Source organism: Sminthopsis crassicaudata, chromosome 1 (genome assembly GCF_048593235.1).
Source record: "Sminthopsis crassicaudata isolate SCR6 chromosome 1, ASM4859323v1, whole genome shotgun sequence".
Classification (NCBI taxonomy): Eukaryota; Metazoa; Chordata; class Mammalia; order Dasyuromorphia; family Dasyuridae; genus Sminthopsis; species Sminthopsis crassicaudata.
In genome coordinates, this window is record NC_133617.1 from 744,152,381 (window position 1) to 744,170,688 (window position 18,308).

An 18,308-nucleotide genomic window follows, 5' to 3' on the forward strand; every position below is an offset into this window, starting at 1 on the left:
CTGTGAAGTTCAATGGTATGGAGAGAATAGTTCTCCAAAGTTACCACTCACTGCCTTGACACACTGCATTCAATGAGAATGAGACTCCAGAGGGAGATAGGCTTGGAACCTCAAGAACTAAAAGCAGTAATCCAAGAAGAGCTACACTTGAGAAACAAGCACTCACCAGTGCTTGTTATAGTGGTGAAATGTACTGAAGAAGCAGCTTCCAAAAAGTGTCAAAGTGTCATCCCTACAATGTGACAATAAGTCCTAGATATCTATTCTTAGAAAGCAAAAATATTGCCTACCAGGTGAAAATTCATGGAAGCATGAAGGTCTTTCCATACTGACCATCCTAGTGGAGGAAGACATTGGGTTGTTCTTATGTGGTGCCAAACTATGCTTAACTTATCTGAAGTGTTGTACTGCACTAAACCATTTAACATTCTGGCTCTGTCTTCTTTGAGACTGGATTGTTGAAATGTATTGAATAGTAATCAAAGCCTCTTGATTTCATGTCTTGGTTTTTCCTCCATTCTCAATCTACTCTTCTTCTCATCTCCCTCTATAGAGAGGGCACCACCCTCTGTCCAGTCCCTCAGGTTTTCCTCAGGATCACCAATGCCTCATTTGCACTCAATCTATATACCTCAGCTTCCAAATACTGAATCTCCCAGTCTTATCCCTGTCCATCTGAAACCCATCTTCCATGAAAAGGTGGCCCAAGAAGAACCCTTCTACTTCTTGCTATCAATCTATCTTCTCTGTCCGACTTCTCCCTCAATTATCCCTATTTTCTTAATCTTTGATGGCTTCCTGCCTAATGTTTGTTTCCCTCCTGGGAAACTCAGGTCTTTTCCTTCCTTAAGAAACCTCACTTGATCTGAAAATCCTCACTAAGTAATAGCAGTAACTCTCCTCCCACTCATTGCTAAACTCTTTGGAAAGTCATCTGCACTTGGTGCCTTCACTCCTCATTTCGTTCTAAACTCTTCAATCTGAGTTCTAGACTCCTCATTCAACTGAAACTTCTCTCTCCAAATTTACCCCCGACCTACTAATGATCATATCTAATGACCTTTTCTCATTCTCCATCTTCCTTGCTTTTCTACTTTTTTAGATACTGTCAATCACCCAGTTCTTTTACAAATTTCTGCCCTGGGCCTTTTTCTTTCTCTATGTTATCTTGTTTGGTTCTCAACCACTCCCATAGATTCAATTATCATCTTTACAAGGAAGATCCTCACATCTATATATCTAATTCTAACCTTTCTCCAAAGCTCTAGCCTTGCATCACCAACTGCCTCTTCAATATCTTGAACTGGATGTCCTGTTGACATCTCCAATACAACATATGCAAAACAAAACCATCTCCCCCCAAAAAATTCTCTCCTCTTCTGAACTTCCCTATTGTTATAGAGTACAGCACAATCTCCCTAGTCACCTAGATTCATCATAACCTTGATATCATTTTGATTCCATACTCACACTCACCTCACATAGCTAATTTATTCCTGAGTCTTGTCCTTTTACTTTCACACCATTTCTCATAGACATCTCCTTCCCTCCACTCTCAGAAATGAGATCCTGTTGCAGGTTTTCATCACTCAAGCCTGAATTCTTGCAACAGTCTTCTGGTGGGCATACCTGCCTCAAATCCCTCTCTGTTCCAGGCCATCTTCCACTCAATTACCACAGTGATTTTTCTAAAGCCCAAGTTTGACCATGTTATGCCCCCACCTCCTCCTCAACAAGCTCCAGAATCGAATATATCATCCTCCATTTGGCTTTTAAAGTCTTCTATAACCTTTCTAGGCTTCTCACATTTCACTCCCTTTCACATATTTTATGATCCAGGGACACTGGTCTCCTTGTTGTTCCTGGCATCAGATATTTCACTTCCAGAGTCCAGCATTTTCACTAGTGATCTCCCATGCTCAGAATTCTCTCCCTTTGTATCCTCCTTGTTTCTTCTCTGCCTCCAAGATTCAGCTCAACTATTACCTTCTGAAAGAAGACTTTCTTGATCTCCTTAATAAATGCTTATTAATTAACTGAACATAATTTTTCTCTTAGTCCAACTATTTTTCCATCTTATTTCTCTTTCGTGCCATTTTCTACCAGCTCTTTAGTCCATTTAGTGATGACTGATGTTATTGTAATATTAATCCAAGTATGATGATTTTACTAACCTTCACAGTAAAAAGATGTAGTTACAAAACTCTTTGTTCTTTCCCATAATTCTTTTGTTTGTGGTTCTCCTTTTAGTTTTATACTTGAATTTCCTTATAATTTTCCTTAGTTGGTTTCTTACACCTTTCTCTAAACTGGTTTTATCTTTCCATTACTTCTCTGTTTCATCGAGCAAAGCTATTTATTATCTCTCACCAACCTGAGGTAGAAGATTTTGCTAATACGTTTACATTCTTAATAATTAATTAACATCTCTCTGGTTGACAGTAAGTCAAGTATTTGTTGACTAAGGCAATCTTATGTTCTTTGGGCCTTCCTTCTATAACAATTGACTTACACTGGCTAAACTCTGAGAAGTGTCTTTGAGAGTAATAGCAGCTCATATTTTCATTATTCTTTAAGATTTGCAAAGTACCTGACAAACATTATCTAATCTGAGTCTTACAACACCCTGTGGAGTAGTAGCTACTATCAATTTTGTCCCCATTCTATAGATGAGGTGACATTCTGCCCATGACCACACAGAGGGTAAGGAAGGACTCAAATCCAAATCTTCATGATTGCAGGTTCCAAATGTTATCCAGCATGCCTTGGGGCCACTTGTGACAGGACTGGGTGGTTTGCTTGAGTTTGCCTTGTTTTCATGTCAATCATAAGCCCATGTCATTTCATCTTGTCTTTAACACTTATGTTTTTCTCTACCTGAATTTCTTTTCTGAAATGGCAGTTATTCTGTCGATTCACCTCAGTCTGACTCTTTAATTCTTTGTGACTTCATAGATACTGGAGTGGTTTGCCATTTCTTTCTCCAGCTAATTTTACAGATTGGGAAACTGAGACAAACAGGCTTACATAACTTGCCACGGGTCACACAATTAATTAAGTGAGTGATGTTGGATTAAATTTACTTCATTTTAAACAAAATGCCCCCCAGAGACTGAGTGCTAGAAAGCAGAAAATATTTGTGGAGCTCCTATTAACAACTTTCAAGAATGCAAAAATAGAAGAGATGGTCCCTAGCTGTAAGGGACTCAGATTTATTACAGAAAATAATCATACATGAGACACAAGCACTTTGTGAATGAAAATAAGAATAATATATTAATAGACATTTGACAGAAAGAAAACAGTTCCACAGTTCTTTCTGTAACCTATAACTAGTTGTAAAACCTAGTGAGGCTGAGATAGCTCAAAAATGTAGCTGTTTGGGGCAGCTACATGGCACAGTGGATAGAGCACCAGCCCTGAAGCCAGGAGGACCCGAGTTCAAATCTGGCCTCAGACACTTAACACTTCCTAGCTGTGTGACCCTGGGCAAGTCACTTAACCCTAATTACCTCAGCAAAATAATAATAATAATAATAATATGTGGGTATTCTCAGGAAGAAAATGTTGATACCCCATACTGAAGCTTAGCCTACAAAAGGCAAGGCCAGTGTACCTTGATCCTGGCTATTTGTTGAACTTAGGCTGAGACACTTCATCGAAGCATGAAACTATATGGCCTTCCTTCCAGGTGGAAATTTCACCAGGCAGCTAGCTAGCACTGAACACTGAGACCAGAATCACAAAAACCTGAGTTCAAATCCAGCCTAAAGCATTTAATAAATGTTAGTCATTTCTCCTCCATCTGCCTCAGTTTCCACAACTATAAAATAGAGATCACAATAGTGCCTATCTCCCATGGTCATTGTGAAGATCAAATGAGGGGCCGCTAGATGAACAGTGAATAGAGCACCAGTCCTTAAGTCAGGAGGACCCTAGTCAAAATCCAGCCTCAGACACTCAGACACTTACTAACCTGTGACTCTGGGCAAATTACTAATTACAAATCTGATGAGATGATCATTGTAATGTGCTTTGCAAACCTTAAACTGCTTTATAAATGCTAGTGATCATTCTTACTTCAGGAAGTTTTTGTCAGTGATGCCTTGAGATCCCAACCTTTTAACCACATGGGTGCATTTCTGTCTTCTCCTCAAAATCCTTTCATTTGGAATTAATCTGGAAAAATATGTCCTGTGTCTTAGACAGTAGCTCTACCTTCAGTCTGTAGTTGTCCACCAGTGATGGGAAGGAACTCGGCTGCTGGCTTGAACTGATCAGATTAGGGACAGTAGATTTTGCTAAGAACTATCCACTGTTTGGACAAATTCAGCTCTTGTCTAAGTAAGCAGCTAATGGTATTATCCTCACAAATAAGAGAAAAATAATTAATTACAAATTACATGAAGCAAATGTTTTAAGTAATAAGAATAAGGAGCTACGGAAAGGGGTAACTGTTGTCCTAGCTGGCCCTTCAAAAATGCATATGGTTTGGATAATTTTAAGAGAAGAAAAAGGCCTCATAAGCAATGGTTACAAAAATGAACCAAGTATAACTTAGATAGAGGACACACAGAAGACAAGTCTGATGGGGAAGGAGAGTGAGAGAAAAGTTTGGAGACAGAGAATGAGAGGTAATGTTGACAGGATGATGATTTCCCTCTTTTCCCCCTGTGCTTTATTGGGGGGGGGGGGAAGGGGAGAAGCAGTGATTATATCACTTACCACCTGGAGAAGAGCCAAGTAACCAATGCCGACATTATCAAAGTTGACTTTGCTGTTAATCCAGCATACATCACTGTAGTTACCACTTTTGCACAATGTTATGTTGTGAATCTCGGAGGCGTTGATAATTTCATTTGTCTTGATGTTGATGCATTTTCCAAATTTCCCAGCAAAAAGATTTACCCCTAGCATACAGAAGATGAGCCAGAAAATGAGACAGACGAGCAGGACGTTAAAGATGGCCGGAATGGCCCCTATAAGAGCATTGACAACAACCTGCAGAAAACAGGATCAGAGAAAGGCATCTCATTAGTCTAAGTCAATGCTCTCCTCATCCCACTGTCTCATTCCTTGTTGCACAAATTAGGCTCCACTTCTCAGATGCTCATTTACTCATTGCAGAGCCAATCCCCAACAGGGATGGTCTTCCCTGATATTGTCCATTGTGTGATATTATATAAAAAGGTAGAGAAGTCAAAGTTCAATCATTTCAGTCACTTCTGGTTCTTTGTGACCCCATTTGGAGTTTTTTGCCATTTCTTTCCCAGTTCCTTGTACAGATAAAACTGAGGCAAACTGAGGTCAACTGAGAATTAAATGACTTGCTCAAGGTCAAACAGCTAGTAAGCATCTGAAACTATATTTGAACTCAGGAAGAGGAGTCTTCCCGACTCCAGACCTGGCATCCTATCCATTACCCCATTTATCTGCCTTTTGAAGTCAAATACATGGGTCCAAATCCCAGCTATCATTTACTACCTGTGTGAAATTGGATCAGTCACTTACTTTTTCTGGATCTGTTTCCTCATTTGCAAAGGAAGGGGTTAGATTAAATGACTTCTAGAGATATCTTCCACTTTAAACCATGATCCTACCCCTGTGTCACCCAATCCTCATGCCACATGATGCTGGGAAAAGTGTTGGATTTACGATTAGAAGAGTAGGCTTGAGTCCTACTCTGTCACTAACTAGCCGTATGACTTTGGGCAATTCACTTCATGTATAAGACTCAGTTTCCTAATTTGTAAAATGTAAGAATTGGATGAGGGGACCCTTAATAAGTCATCTAGTATGAGTGTTTGCATGTTAAAGGGAGACCCCCAAAAGACAAATGCTACTCTGTCCTACTCTGACACTAACTAGTCATATGACTTTGGGCAATTCACTTCATGTATAAGACTCAGTTTCCTAATTTGTAAAATGTAAGTATTGGATGAGGGGACCCTTAATAAGTCATCTAGTGTGAGTGTTTGCATGTTAAAGGGAGACCCCCAAAAGACAAATGCTACTCTGTCCTACTCTGACACTAACTAGTCATATGACTTTGGGCAATTCACTTCATGTATAAGACTCAGTTTCCTAATTTGTAAAATGTAAGTATTGGATGAGGTGACCTTTAATAAGTCATCTAGTATGAGTGTTTGCATGTTAAAGGGAGACCCCCAAAAGACAAATGCTACTCTGTCCTACTCTGACACTAACTAGTCATATGACTTTGGGCAATTCACTTCATGTATAAGGGAGACTCCCAAAAGATAAATCCTTCAAGAAGGGGAAGTATTATTGTGCTCAATCTTGCCATTTTTACCTCATCTTTAGAATCCAACCCTTGCCTCTCTAATCACACAGATATCATCTTGATTATTGATTTTAACATTAAACATTTTTACAAAATTTTACGAATGAGGAAATGAAGACTCAGAATTCAAGGAACTTGATATTACTCAATTCATGGTAATTCTAAGTTTCAGCCTAGGTCTTTTGGTTCCAAAATCAAAGTCCTCAGCATCACAACATACTTTCCTACATTCTCACGCAGCATAAAGGCACAGGAGGTGCATAATCTTTTTTTTTTTTTTTTGGAGGGATGGAGACATAAGCATGAATCAAACAGATAAAACAGAGTTTCTTTCTGCCTCTGCTGAAAAACACAAGCCAGTCCTCAAATCATGTCCCTGTTGCTGAGCTGCCTTGAGTTTCCCATGGCTTACCCTCATCCCTTCAAACTGGGACAGTGCTCGCAATGGTCTCAAGGCTCTCAGTGTCCGAAGGGATTTAACATTAATAGACAAGTGTGATTTTACACTCTCATCAATAAGACTTATGATAGAGATCTAGGAGAAAAAACAAAGACTAATTAACAGAGTACATTTGCTCTTTTAAAGAAATAGCATCCATGATTCCATATTTGACAAACGCAGACTTAAGTACTATATTCACTGTATCATGATAGATACAAACTTTATAATCAGTTCCCTGTTTCCACGCTTAACATTTGGATCTAATTTCCTTGTTTGAGCTAGAGAATATCTCATAATGGGCTTAGTCCTGAAAATAACTTATCTCTTCATAAGCAGATCTTTTATAGGGAAAACTTACCCTCGGGAGCTTCTCAGGGAGACCAGAGAGGTAAAGGTAGGAATTCTGAGAGAGAGGTCAGGAGTCAAAGGGAAGGGTCAGGAGCTGGATGGAATGTACCTGGCTAGAGATACGCTAATCCATTTTCAAAAGGTTGTTTTTAAAACTGTATGAATGAAAATTAAAACTTAGGAATCAGAACTGTTGTTTAGATTTTAAAAACTGGATTCCTACATTTACTTTCTATGTTGAGACATCTTTACAAATTAACCAACTATCCCAAATAAAAGAATATAATTGTTAAACTCACATTCACAATAATGAAGTCAAGAAAACACCATGCATTCATGAAATACTTCTTAAATCCATATGCCACCCATTTTAAAAACATCTCCAGGATGAAAATGTAGGTAAAAACCTTATCAGCAAAGCTCAGCAATTCCTTAATGTTTTTCTTTGATGGAAGGGAACAATCTTCAAATATCTGAAATGTCAAAGTGTAATGTTTAGCCTATGCATAGATTTTTATTCTTTCTAATTACATATGGAAGTCAATAAATAATGCTTTTATGTAAAAAGCAGGGGATTTGGAGTTCAAGGACTTGGGTTCCAATCAAGATTCTGGAATAATAAAGTCTTGAGTTTTTTCAGCACTTTTTCTATCTTCCTTTTTTCTTGGATACCTTGTAAATTGATCCCTTACTGCCTATAAAACCATGTTGCTTGAGTGGATCTCCTCTATGTATACTTGATCCAATCTTGTCTTTGTTCTTTTTCATGATGTTTCCCAGAAGCACATATGGGACTATGATATTAGAATCCAAGGTTGGTAATTCCATCATATTTGATGGTGAAATTAATTTGTTACCAAAATCCTCATAGCTTTTTTTTTTTTTTTCATTTTTATTCTATTTGTTTTTCTCTTTTTTTACTCATCTATAAACACCTTCAAGATTATTTTATTTAATTGTGTTTCTTGACAAGCTTTATCTTAACTCTCCTATGCTTTTCTTTGCTTATGAAGTGATATTGTTCGTAATTATCCTTTACCTTTCTCTAACATTTTACAGATAAGTTAATATTTTAAGCTTGGTGTTTGGTGACTAACTCTTCTTGGGAAATAATCAGTTGTTTTCTAAGGCAATTTTAGACTCTTTTGGTCTTTTGTTTTGGCAGTTGATTTAAGTTGCTGTATTTTTTCAATGAAATTATTATAATTAATTGTTATAATTTCTATGATATAATTATAATTAATGTTGCTGTCATTTCTGCTATTTGTTCTGTTCATTACTTACTTTAAATATCAATTGTTTGCAATATAATATTGTTAATAATGACTAACATTTCACACTTTAATTTTAAGAAAGAATTTTCTATGCATGACTCTACTTAAGTCCATATGCATACCAAAGAATTCATTCTCTAATAGCCAATCAACTGGTGATCACATCTCTGTAGCTAATTTGGTAAACACTCAGACAGGCAACTAAATATGGCCTAGGATCATTATTAAAACTTTTCCAGCTTGATACAAACTTCAAAAACTAAGCTTAACCCCAGCCATAATGAAGTAGTAGAATAGGACTATCACACAGATCCTAGAATTGGACTGAACAAGTGTGTTAAGAATAAGGATAAGTGATAAGGACTAGATTTACATAAAAGATATACTGTGTTCAAGTATGGTTCATAAATGAGCCACCTTATACATGCATGAAAAATTACTCCAATACAGAATATAGACAAAACTCCTTTTGTTCTCTTCCCCATTCCCTATTTTACATCTACCAGATAAGCAGTGTTATATAATGGAATCTTCATCCAATGACCAGGATCAACTAAGTGCTACCCCCACCTCTTCACAGGCAAATGACTTTGACATTTAACATGATGGGCCATTGATAATCCTGAGCATGCACTCCATTAAATAGTTTACAATATTGTCTGCAGTGCAAAAGGAGTTTATCTACCATGTTTCATTGTCAAAAACTTTATCCAAACCTAAAGTTTAAGTAGACATAAAAAACTTTACATACAAATGTATTTATCGCCATACTATTCAGAACCACATTGGAACCTGTCATGGACTACAACAGGACAGACACCATTGTGGTTAAAGTCTTCCCACTTTAAGATAACAGAGCTTTACAAATGATAATACCTTTGATCGTATCATATATTACAGTTTGGGGGCTCATGATATGGTAGCCGTACGACATTAGTTCTCTTCTACTCTATAGCTGAAGCAACTGCTCTTTGATTCCCAATTTAGAATATTAGGAAAATAATTAAGCTTGAATGCTTGCTTTCCATATGCAAATATAGTGTTAGCAAATTACTGATATCTAGAAGAACCTCATTTATTATTCCTTCTTCATCCACTACAAGACATGGAGAGGGTTAGGAGAATCTCTGTTCCTGGCTCTAATTTGAGAACTTGAAATGGCATAGAATCAATGTTATAAAGTGTCATTTTTTTTTCACTTGCTCCAACAATTACCCACAGGGAACTTTCAAAGTGGTAAAAACACATCACTGCTCTTGCCTCATAAAACTTACAACACAACAGAAATTTGATGACCCATATTAAAATAACATCAAAAACCTAGGCGGGCATGGATGTTGTGACCTGAATTGATGAGAAGACTGTCCAAATTGATAAGATCACAAATTTATTTGAATATCTTAGCATTTTAAGAATAGCTGAAATTTCAATAGTTCCCACTCCTGGGGCTTGTGCTCAGATTGGTGAGCCCACCATCTATCTTATCCAGCCCCATGCTGCCCACCCCTACTTGCTTCTTGCTTTCTAACTCAAACTCCTTATATGTGCTATTTTCTCATATTAGAATGTAAATTCCCTAATAGCATTGTTCATATCTCCAAACCCAGTGTTCTAACCACTGCACCATTGAGCTAGATCAATTCAAATAGCCAGTTACCAGAGCTCCACTACTCAGAAGAATCATGAAGATAATGAAACTCTCAAACCAGTTGTGCTTGATGATTCTGTAGCAGGTTACCCTCAGCCTCAGCCAAAGGATTCCAGGAGACTTTCTTACATTCAATGCAAAGCAGGGAAAGAATTTGTAGCAACCTAGAAAGAAAAGGAAGCAGGATTCTCAGTACCAGGTGGGGTGCCCATGACCTTCCTGAGCCTAAGGGAAAGAAATCAATTCAATTGGTCCAAGCTTCCAGGCTAAAGATAAAAACATCCAATCACCACTACATTTCCACACATATTAATATTTAGCATCACTTCTTATCACCGCCTAACTCAGGTTCAATTATTATATCTATGCAGATGATCCTTTCAATTTTGTCAGATCTGGAGAAAGGACACAGAAGTAGAATAACATAATCAAACAATTACAGCTAGAAGGGGCGCCAGATCACACAGGCATGATGTGGCAAAGTCAAAATTTGAAATGAGAATGCTGAGTCCGAATCCAATGCCTTTTCTCCATGTTACTTTGTGAAGGAGGTGAGGGGAGTGGCTTTCCTCACTCTAGGACATCTTACCATCCCTACTCACCCTGTAATATTTCTCCTTCTTCCATTGATGAGCTCATCTTAGAGCTTCCATTTTGTAAAAGGGCCCAATTCAACCTGCCTTCATTCCTTTCCTGGCCTCATTCCTGACTTTCTGAAATTTCTCAGAATCTCAAATATCTCAAAGGGGGAAAAGTAAAAATGAAAGGAGCCTGACAACACCAGCTTTTAAACTATACCGCAAAGCAGTAATCATAAGAATGATTTGCTACTGGTTAAGAAACTGAGGTTTATCAGTGAGACATATTAGATAAACTACAGAAACAAACATAGTAATTTAATATTTGATAAACCCAAAGATCCCAGAGCTAAAACCTAAGAGACAGAGGCAAAATGGTCAAGAAAAGACAGAATTCAATGAATTAGGCATGTTAAAAAAAAATTTAAATCTTAATTAAACACCAAATTGGAAATTTGGAAAATCAAAGGAGAAACTAACAAAAGTAAAAGGAAGAAAACTATTTAAGTAATAAACAACACTAAGAATTGGTTTTATGAAAATATAGATAATTTTAAGTTAATTTGATTAGAAAAAGGGAAGTAGAAAACCAAATTACCAGTATCAAAAATGAAAAGGATAAACTTACAACCAATAAAGAAGAAATTAAAGCAATAATTTGGAACCATTTGGCTCGATTGTATGCCAATAAATCTGACTCTAAGTGGGATGGATAAATACCTTCAAAAATATAGATTGCCCAGACTAATGATGAGGAAATAAATTACTTTAAGTAGTCCCTTTGTAGAAAAAGAAATTGAACAAGTCATTAAACTCCCTAAGGGAAAAAAAAAAAAAAAAAACTTCAGGGCCAAATGGATTTACAAGTGAATTCTCCCAAACATTTAAAGAAAACAAATCCCAATACTATATAAATTATTTAGAAAAATAGGGGAAGAAGGAATCCTACCAAATTCCTTTTATGACACCGATGTACTGATACCGAAACAGGAAGGGCCAAAACATAAAAAGAAAATTATAGATTAATTCCGCTAATGAATTTTGATGTAAAAATCTTAAAGAAAATATTAGCAAAGAGATTATAGCAACTTATAATAATACATTATGAGCAAGTATGATTTATACCAGGCATGCAGGGCTAGTTTTGCATCAGGAAAACTATCAACATAATTGGCCATACCAAAAAAACCAAACTAATAGAAATCATATGATTGTGTCAAAAGATGCAGAAAAAGCATTTGACAAAATATAACATTCATTCCTATTAAAAACAATAGAGAACATAGGAATCAATGGAGTTTTTCTTAAGATGATAAGTAGCCTTTATCTAAAATTATCAGCAAGCATTATTTGTAATGGGGAGAAGGAACACATTCCCAATCAAATTAGAGGTGAAATAAAAATGCCCATTATTACCACTATTTTTTAATATTGTACTAGAAATGTTAGCATTAGCAATAAGAGAAGAAAAAGAAATTGAAAGAATTAGAGTAGATAATGAAGAAGTGAAAATTATCACTCTTTGCAGAGGATATGATGGTATAGTTAGAGAATCCTAGAGATTCAACTAAAAAAGTACTAGAAGAGGCACTTAGATGGTGCAGTGAATAGACCACTAGCCCTGAAGTCAGGAGGGCCTGAGTTCAAATCTGGTCTCAGACACTTAACACTTCCTAGCTCTGTGACCCTAGGCAAGTCACTTAACCCCAATTGCCTCAGCAAAATAAAAAAATGCTAAAAAGAACTAGAAACAATTAACAACTTTAGTAAAATTACAGGATATAAAATAAATCCACATAAATCACCAGCATTTCTATATGCTACCAACAAAGTCCAGAAGCAAAAGATTGAAAGACAAATCTCATTTATAATAATTGTAAATAATACAAAATATTTGGAAGTCTTCCTACCAAAACAAAGTTAGGAACTATTTGAACATAATTACACAATACTTTTCACACAAATAAAGTTAAATCTAAACAATCAGAAAAATATCAAATGCATAAATATAAGCATATTTATAATATGATGTATTATATTATTACATTCTGAGCATAAGTATAATAAAAATGACAACTCTACCTAAATTAATCTACTTATTCAATACCTTCCCAATCAAACTGCAAAGATATTACTTAGTAGAACTAGGAAAAATAATAACAAATTCAGCTGGAAGAACAGAAGTCAAGAATTTCAAGGGAATTAATGAAAAAATGCAAAGGAAGATGGCCTAGCTGTACCCAACCTAAAACTATATTGAAAGCAGAGGTCAACAAAATTATTTGGTACTAGGTAAGAAATAGATGGTGACTCATAGAATAGGCTGGTTTCACAAAACACAACAGTCAATGACTATAATAATATAGTGTTTGATAAACCCAAAGATTTAGCTTCTGGGATAAGAACTCATTATTTGACAGAAATCACTGGGAAAAACTGGAAAATAGTATGGCAGAAACTAGTCACAGATCAACATCTCATATCCTATACCAAGGTCAAAATGTTTTCATGATTTAGACATAAACAATGATAGTATAAGCGAAATAGGAAAACAAGAGATAGAGGAGAAGGAAGGAATTTATGGCCAAAGAAGAACTAGAGAACATTTTGAAATACAAAATGGATAATTTTGATTACATTAAATTAAAAAGGTTTTGTACAAACAAAATCAATGCAGCCATGATTAGAAGGGAAGCAGAAAGCTAGGGGGAAATTACATTTGAAAATTTTATTGAAGTTCTGATCTTTTATTCCTCCAAGTAAACTTAATAATAATTTTAGTAACTTAATTGGATGACATTGAATAAATAATTAGGGAAATTGTCATTTTTAAAATTATCTTAGTTTTACCTATCCATGAACAAAAAAAAATTACTTTAATTATTTAAATCTAAGTTTATTTATATAAAAAGTGATTTCTGATTGTATTAATATAGTTCCTGTGTCTGTTTTGGTGGGTATACACTCAAGTATTTTATTCTGTCTAGGTATTTTAAATGGTCTAAAACAATATTGAATAATATTGCTGACACAATGAAGTTTCTCTGTTTTTCACATTTGATTAATGACTTTAACTGATTTTAACTTTAAATGATTTTAACTTTAACTTTGTCTGAGAACATGATTATAACCCCTGTCTTTTTTACATACTAAATTCTATTCTTGTCCTTTATTTTATCTATGTGTGTGTCTCTCATTTCTACTATGTTTTCTTAAAGCAACATGTGATTGAATTCAAATTTTAATCTTCTCTTTCCATTTTATGGATAATTTTATCCCATTCATATTCTAAGCTATAATTACTTGAGAATTTTCTTCCTTTCTATTATTTCTCACTATCCTCATCCTATTTACCTTATCCTTCCTCATTCCTCTGCTTTACTTCTATTCACTATCTTGGTCTTCTATTTCTTAATCTGCCCTCTTCTCTATGAGTCCCTCCCTTATCTTTTCCCCCCTCTCCCATCCCTTTCCTCTCTTTCTTTCTGAATTTAGAAGATTTTTATATCCTTCTAGATATGTGTTTGTTGTTTCCTCTTTAATTCATTCCCTTTGGGAGTAAGGTTCCAGTATTACTTGCCTTCCTCCAACCATCTTCTTCTGTATCAATTTTTACTTTTATGCTTCATTTGTATGAGATAATTATTCCTTTTTAATCTCTCCCTATACAGTTTTTTAAGAGTCACCCTATCATACCTAGTTCAGACCATGCCTTTTTTTCAAATTACTCAAATAATGATGACAATCATAAGAGTATGCTAATATTTTCATATATACAAAATAAAAAATTTGACCTTATTGAGTCCTTTATAATTGGTCTTTAATGTTCATCTTAGATCTCTCCTGGATATTATATGCCAAATTTTGCCTTAAATTCTGGGGGTTTTGTCACAAAACCTGAAAGTCTTTGAGTTCATTCAATATCCTTTTCTCATTCAGGATTATACTTAACTTTGCTGAGTAAGTTACCATTAGGCCTAACCCAGGTCTTTTCTTCTATGGAATATAGTATTTCAAGATCAATAATCCTTCACCATAGTAGTTGCTACATCTTGTGTAACTTTATTGTACTCCATAATACTTAAATTGTTTATTTTTCTTGTTACTTTCAATATTTTTTTCTTTAACCTGGGAGTTTTGAAAGTGGCTATGATATTCCTGTAAGTTTTCCTTCTAGGATCTATTTCAGGTGATGATTAATAGATTTTTCCTATTTCTACTTTGCCTTCATATTCTAAATCTTCAGGGAAATTTTCCTTTGTAATTTCTTGTAATATTGTATCAAGATATTTTTTATCACAATTTTCAACTAGTCCAACTGTTCTTATATTATTTCTTCTTGCTCTGTTGTTCAGATTGGTTGTTTTTCTGATGTGATGTTTAATTTTCTATTTTTTTTTATTCTTTTGATTTTGTTTTATGATTTCTTGGTGTCTTAAAATGTCATTAGGTTTCCCTCACCCAATTCTAGTTTTCAAAAAATTAATTTCTTTCTTAAATTTTTGATTCTTGGTTTCAAAAGTTGATTGACTTTGTTTTCATAATTTTCTTGAATTGCTCTTTCCCCCCCCTAAATTCTGCTTGGTCTCTCTTATTTGATTTTTAAAGTTGTTCTAAAAACTCTTTTTGGGCTTAAAAGGAGTGATTTTTTTTTTAGCACTATTGTCTTCCTTTAAATATGAATCCAGATCTTCTCTATTTCCTTAGTAATTATCTGAGGTTGCGTTCTTTCTCCTCTGCTTACTCATTTTTACTTATTTATTTTTATTTTGTTTTGTTTTTAGCAGTTATTAATGTAATCAAATTGTAGTCATCAAATTATAGTCCCAAGGTATGGACAATGATGTCCCAAGCCTCAGACCCTTCTTACAGTTATTTTCTGAGGTTTTTTTCAGGGCCCAATCTTGGGCTCTCTTCTTCAGTTCTAAGGCACAGCTAGGGCCTATAATCTTACTGTCCTGCATATGATCTTACTCCTTGTAGTCCCTCTGATGATTGCAAACAATAGCTGCCTTCTCTACCTTCGAACTGAAATCAGGGACTCTGCTCTCCTGCAAGTACCCACAGCTAAATGGGTGGCACCTCTCTGATATTGCATTCACCAGCTATCCCAGATTCCCACATTGTCTACAAGATGAAAGTTTCTAAGGCTGAGGCTCTCTCTCAATCTAGCTGGCCCTAGAGTTTTTTGTTTGTTGATTCTGCAGAGAATCAACATATCATATCCAGCAAAAATTATCCATAATATTGAATGAAAATAAAAGTACATTCAATGAATTTGAGGAGTTTCAGGACTTTGTTTCAATCAAACCCAAATCTAATAAAAAATTTGATATATGAGCCAACATCAAAGATTAATTTCAAGAGGCTCAATAAGGACAAATTGTTTATTTTTCTTGTTACTTTCAATATTTTTTTCTTTAACCTGGGAGTTTTGAAAGTGGCTATGATATTCCTGTAAGCTTTCCTTCTAGGATCTATTTCAGGTGATGATTAATAGATTTTTCCTATTTCTACTTTGCCTTCTTATTCTAAATCTTTTCATATATGCATGGTTTTTGTTTTAGATGACAATGTATACCATATATTTAAGATTAACATCAGTAATTGGGTAGCTCAAAAGAAAGATTGTAGCAGAACTGAGTATGATCTAATTCTAAAAAACCAAAACTGTTTAGGAAAAGGTAAAAATTGTAATATATGAATGAGGTGCAGAGAAAGAATAAACAGAGAGGCATTAGAGGGGAGAGGAGGCCTGGTAGGTCTGAAAACCTACCCATATTGAGAATGGGTTAAATGGAGAACACTACACACACACACACACACACACACACACACACACACACACACACACACACACACATATCCCATGAAGGATATAGCATCCTCCAAAATCTATAAAGAAATAAGGGGAGGGGGGAGAATAGGATAAGGTAGGGTATAGAAAGGCCTGTGGATTTATGGAAGTGGGACAAGATGTGTAGATTAATAGAAATGGAATAAAGAGGGAAGGAAAGGGTGGGAAAGAAGATAAGGGTGGGATCCATGGGTGGGGAGAGATTAAATAATAGCAATAGTTAAGGAGTAAATTAAAGTAGAAGAGTTAGCAGGGATAGGAAATAAGAGATATACACAAATGCTATAATGAGGATCAGGAGTAGAATTTATTAGAAAAAAAAAGTCAAAAAAAAAAAGTCAAACTTGAAGATTCAATCAAGAGGGAAATCTACATCACATATCAACCACATTAATAATGTTTTGGATGCATGTTTACATATATGTAAATACACCTATATATGTATTATGTATATATAGGTATGTGCATGTATGTAGTTTTATATATATGTGTGTGTGTGTGTGTGTGTATATATATGCATGTATGTGTGAATATATGTGTGTGTGTTTATTCATGCTTAGCGGTAGACTACTTCAGGAAGGTGAGTGGGATGAAAGAGAGAAAAAAGAATAAAGTAAAAAGTACATAGCAGAGAAGAAACAAATAACCAGCAAGGAGCAAAGAAAAGATGGACAGTCATGAATATAATCTCTTTTATTAATATATATGCTTTCTTGAAAGGGAAATTTAATGTTAAATATTTTGAATACTTCCTGATGTTCTGCTGGGCACATGATAATATTTTGTTTTTTGTTTTCCTTTTCTGACTTTCTTTTTCTATTTTGTTTTTTTTTTTTATGTTGTATTTAGTTTTAAATAAATAATTTTTTTTTCTAAAAAAAGGTAAATTCAAAAAGGACATAGGACTGAGAGACATAATGGATGACAACATAAACAAAGGCCTTTCAGATCTATAGAGAGAGGAATGGTTCCTGACCAAACAAGAGATAGAGAGGATTATGATATATATAATATGTGATAAAATGGACAACTTTGATTATGAAAATGAAAATGCTTTTGCAGTAATAAAACCAATGCAAATACAATTGGAAGAGAAGCAGATAATTGGGAAGAAAACTTTGAAACCATTTCTCTGGTAAGGATCTAATTTCTAAGATACATAAGGAATTAATTCAAATTTATAAAGATAAGAGTCATTACCCAATTGATAAGTCATTTAAGAATAATAAAAGGTAATTTTCTATGGAAGAAACATAAGATGATAGCCAGATGGAAAAAATGTTTTAAATCATTAATAATTATAGAAAGGAAAAATAAAACAACTCTAAGTATTTATTCATACCCATCAGATTGACAAAGTTGACAAAAAAGGAAAATGACAAATGTTGAATGGGAGATTCTGTGGGGAAAAAATATTAATACGTTGTCAGTGGGGCTGTGAATTGATCCAGCCAATCTGGAAAATAATTGGAATTATCCCTCCAAAAGTTATTTTGACTCATCCAGAAAGGCCAAAAAGGCCATGCCAAAAAGATTTTTTAAAAGTCACATGAGCAAAAATATTCATGGCAGCTCTTTTTGTGGTTGCAAACAGCTGATAATTGAGGGGATGCTCATCAATGGTGAAGAATAGCTAAAGAAATTCTGAAATATGAATTTAGAATATTTTATATTATGAAATGGATGGTTTCAGAAAGACCAAGGAAGAAATCTATAAACAGTTACAGAAAGAAATGAACAGAACTAAGAGAACAATTTGTAAAATAACAACTCAATAAAGACAAACAATTTTGAAAGACAACTTTGATCAATATAATGATGAACCATGATTCCAGAGGACCAGTGAAGCATTCTGTC

The 18,308-nt window shown here is 34.9% G+C and overlaps 1 protein-coding gene across 1 annotated transcript in view; it reads right to left on the reverse strand.

Moving 5' to 3' along the window:
* The window catches only part of SCN11A (sodium voltage-gated channel alpha subunit 11), a 93,531-nt gene that overhangs the window by 22,380 nt on the left and 52,843 nt on the right, over nucleotides 1-18,308 (reverse strand). The window contains exons 19-22 of the mRNA XM_074289230.1: nucleotides 10,026-10,180; nucleotides 7,394-7,567; nucleotides 6,717-6,839; nucleotides 4,726-5,001 (exon numbers count right to left, since the gene is read on the reverse strand). Coding sequence (XP_074145331.1) covers nucleotides 4,726-5,001; nucleotides 6,717-6,839; nucleotides 7,394-7,567; nucleotides 10,026-10,180 — 728 coding nt within the window. The remainder of the gene's footprint in view (nucleotides 1-4,725; nucleotides 5,002-6,716; nucleotides 6,840-7,393; nucleotides 7,568-10,025; nucleotides 10,181-18,308) is intronic.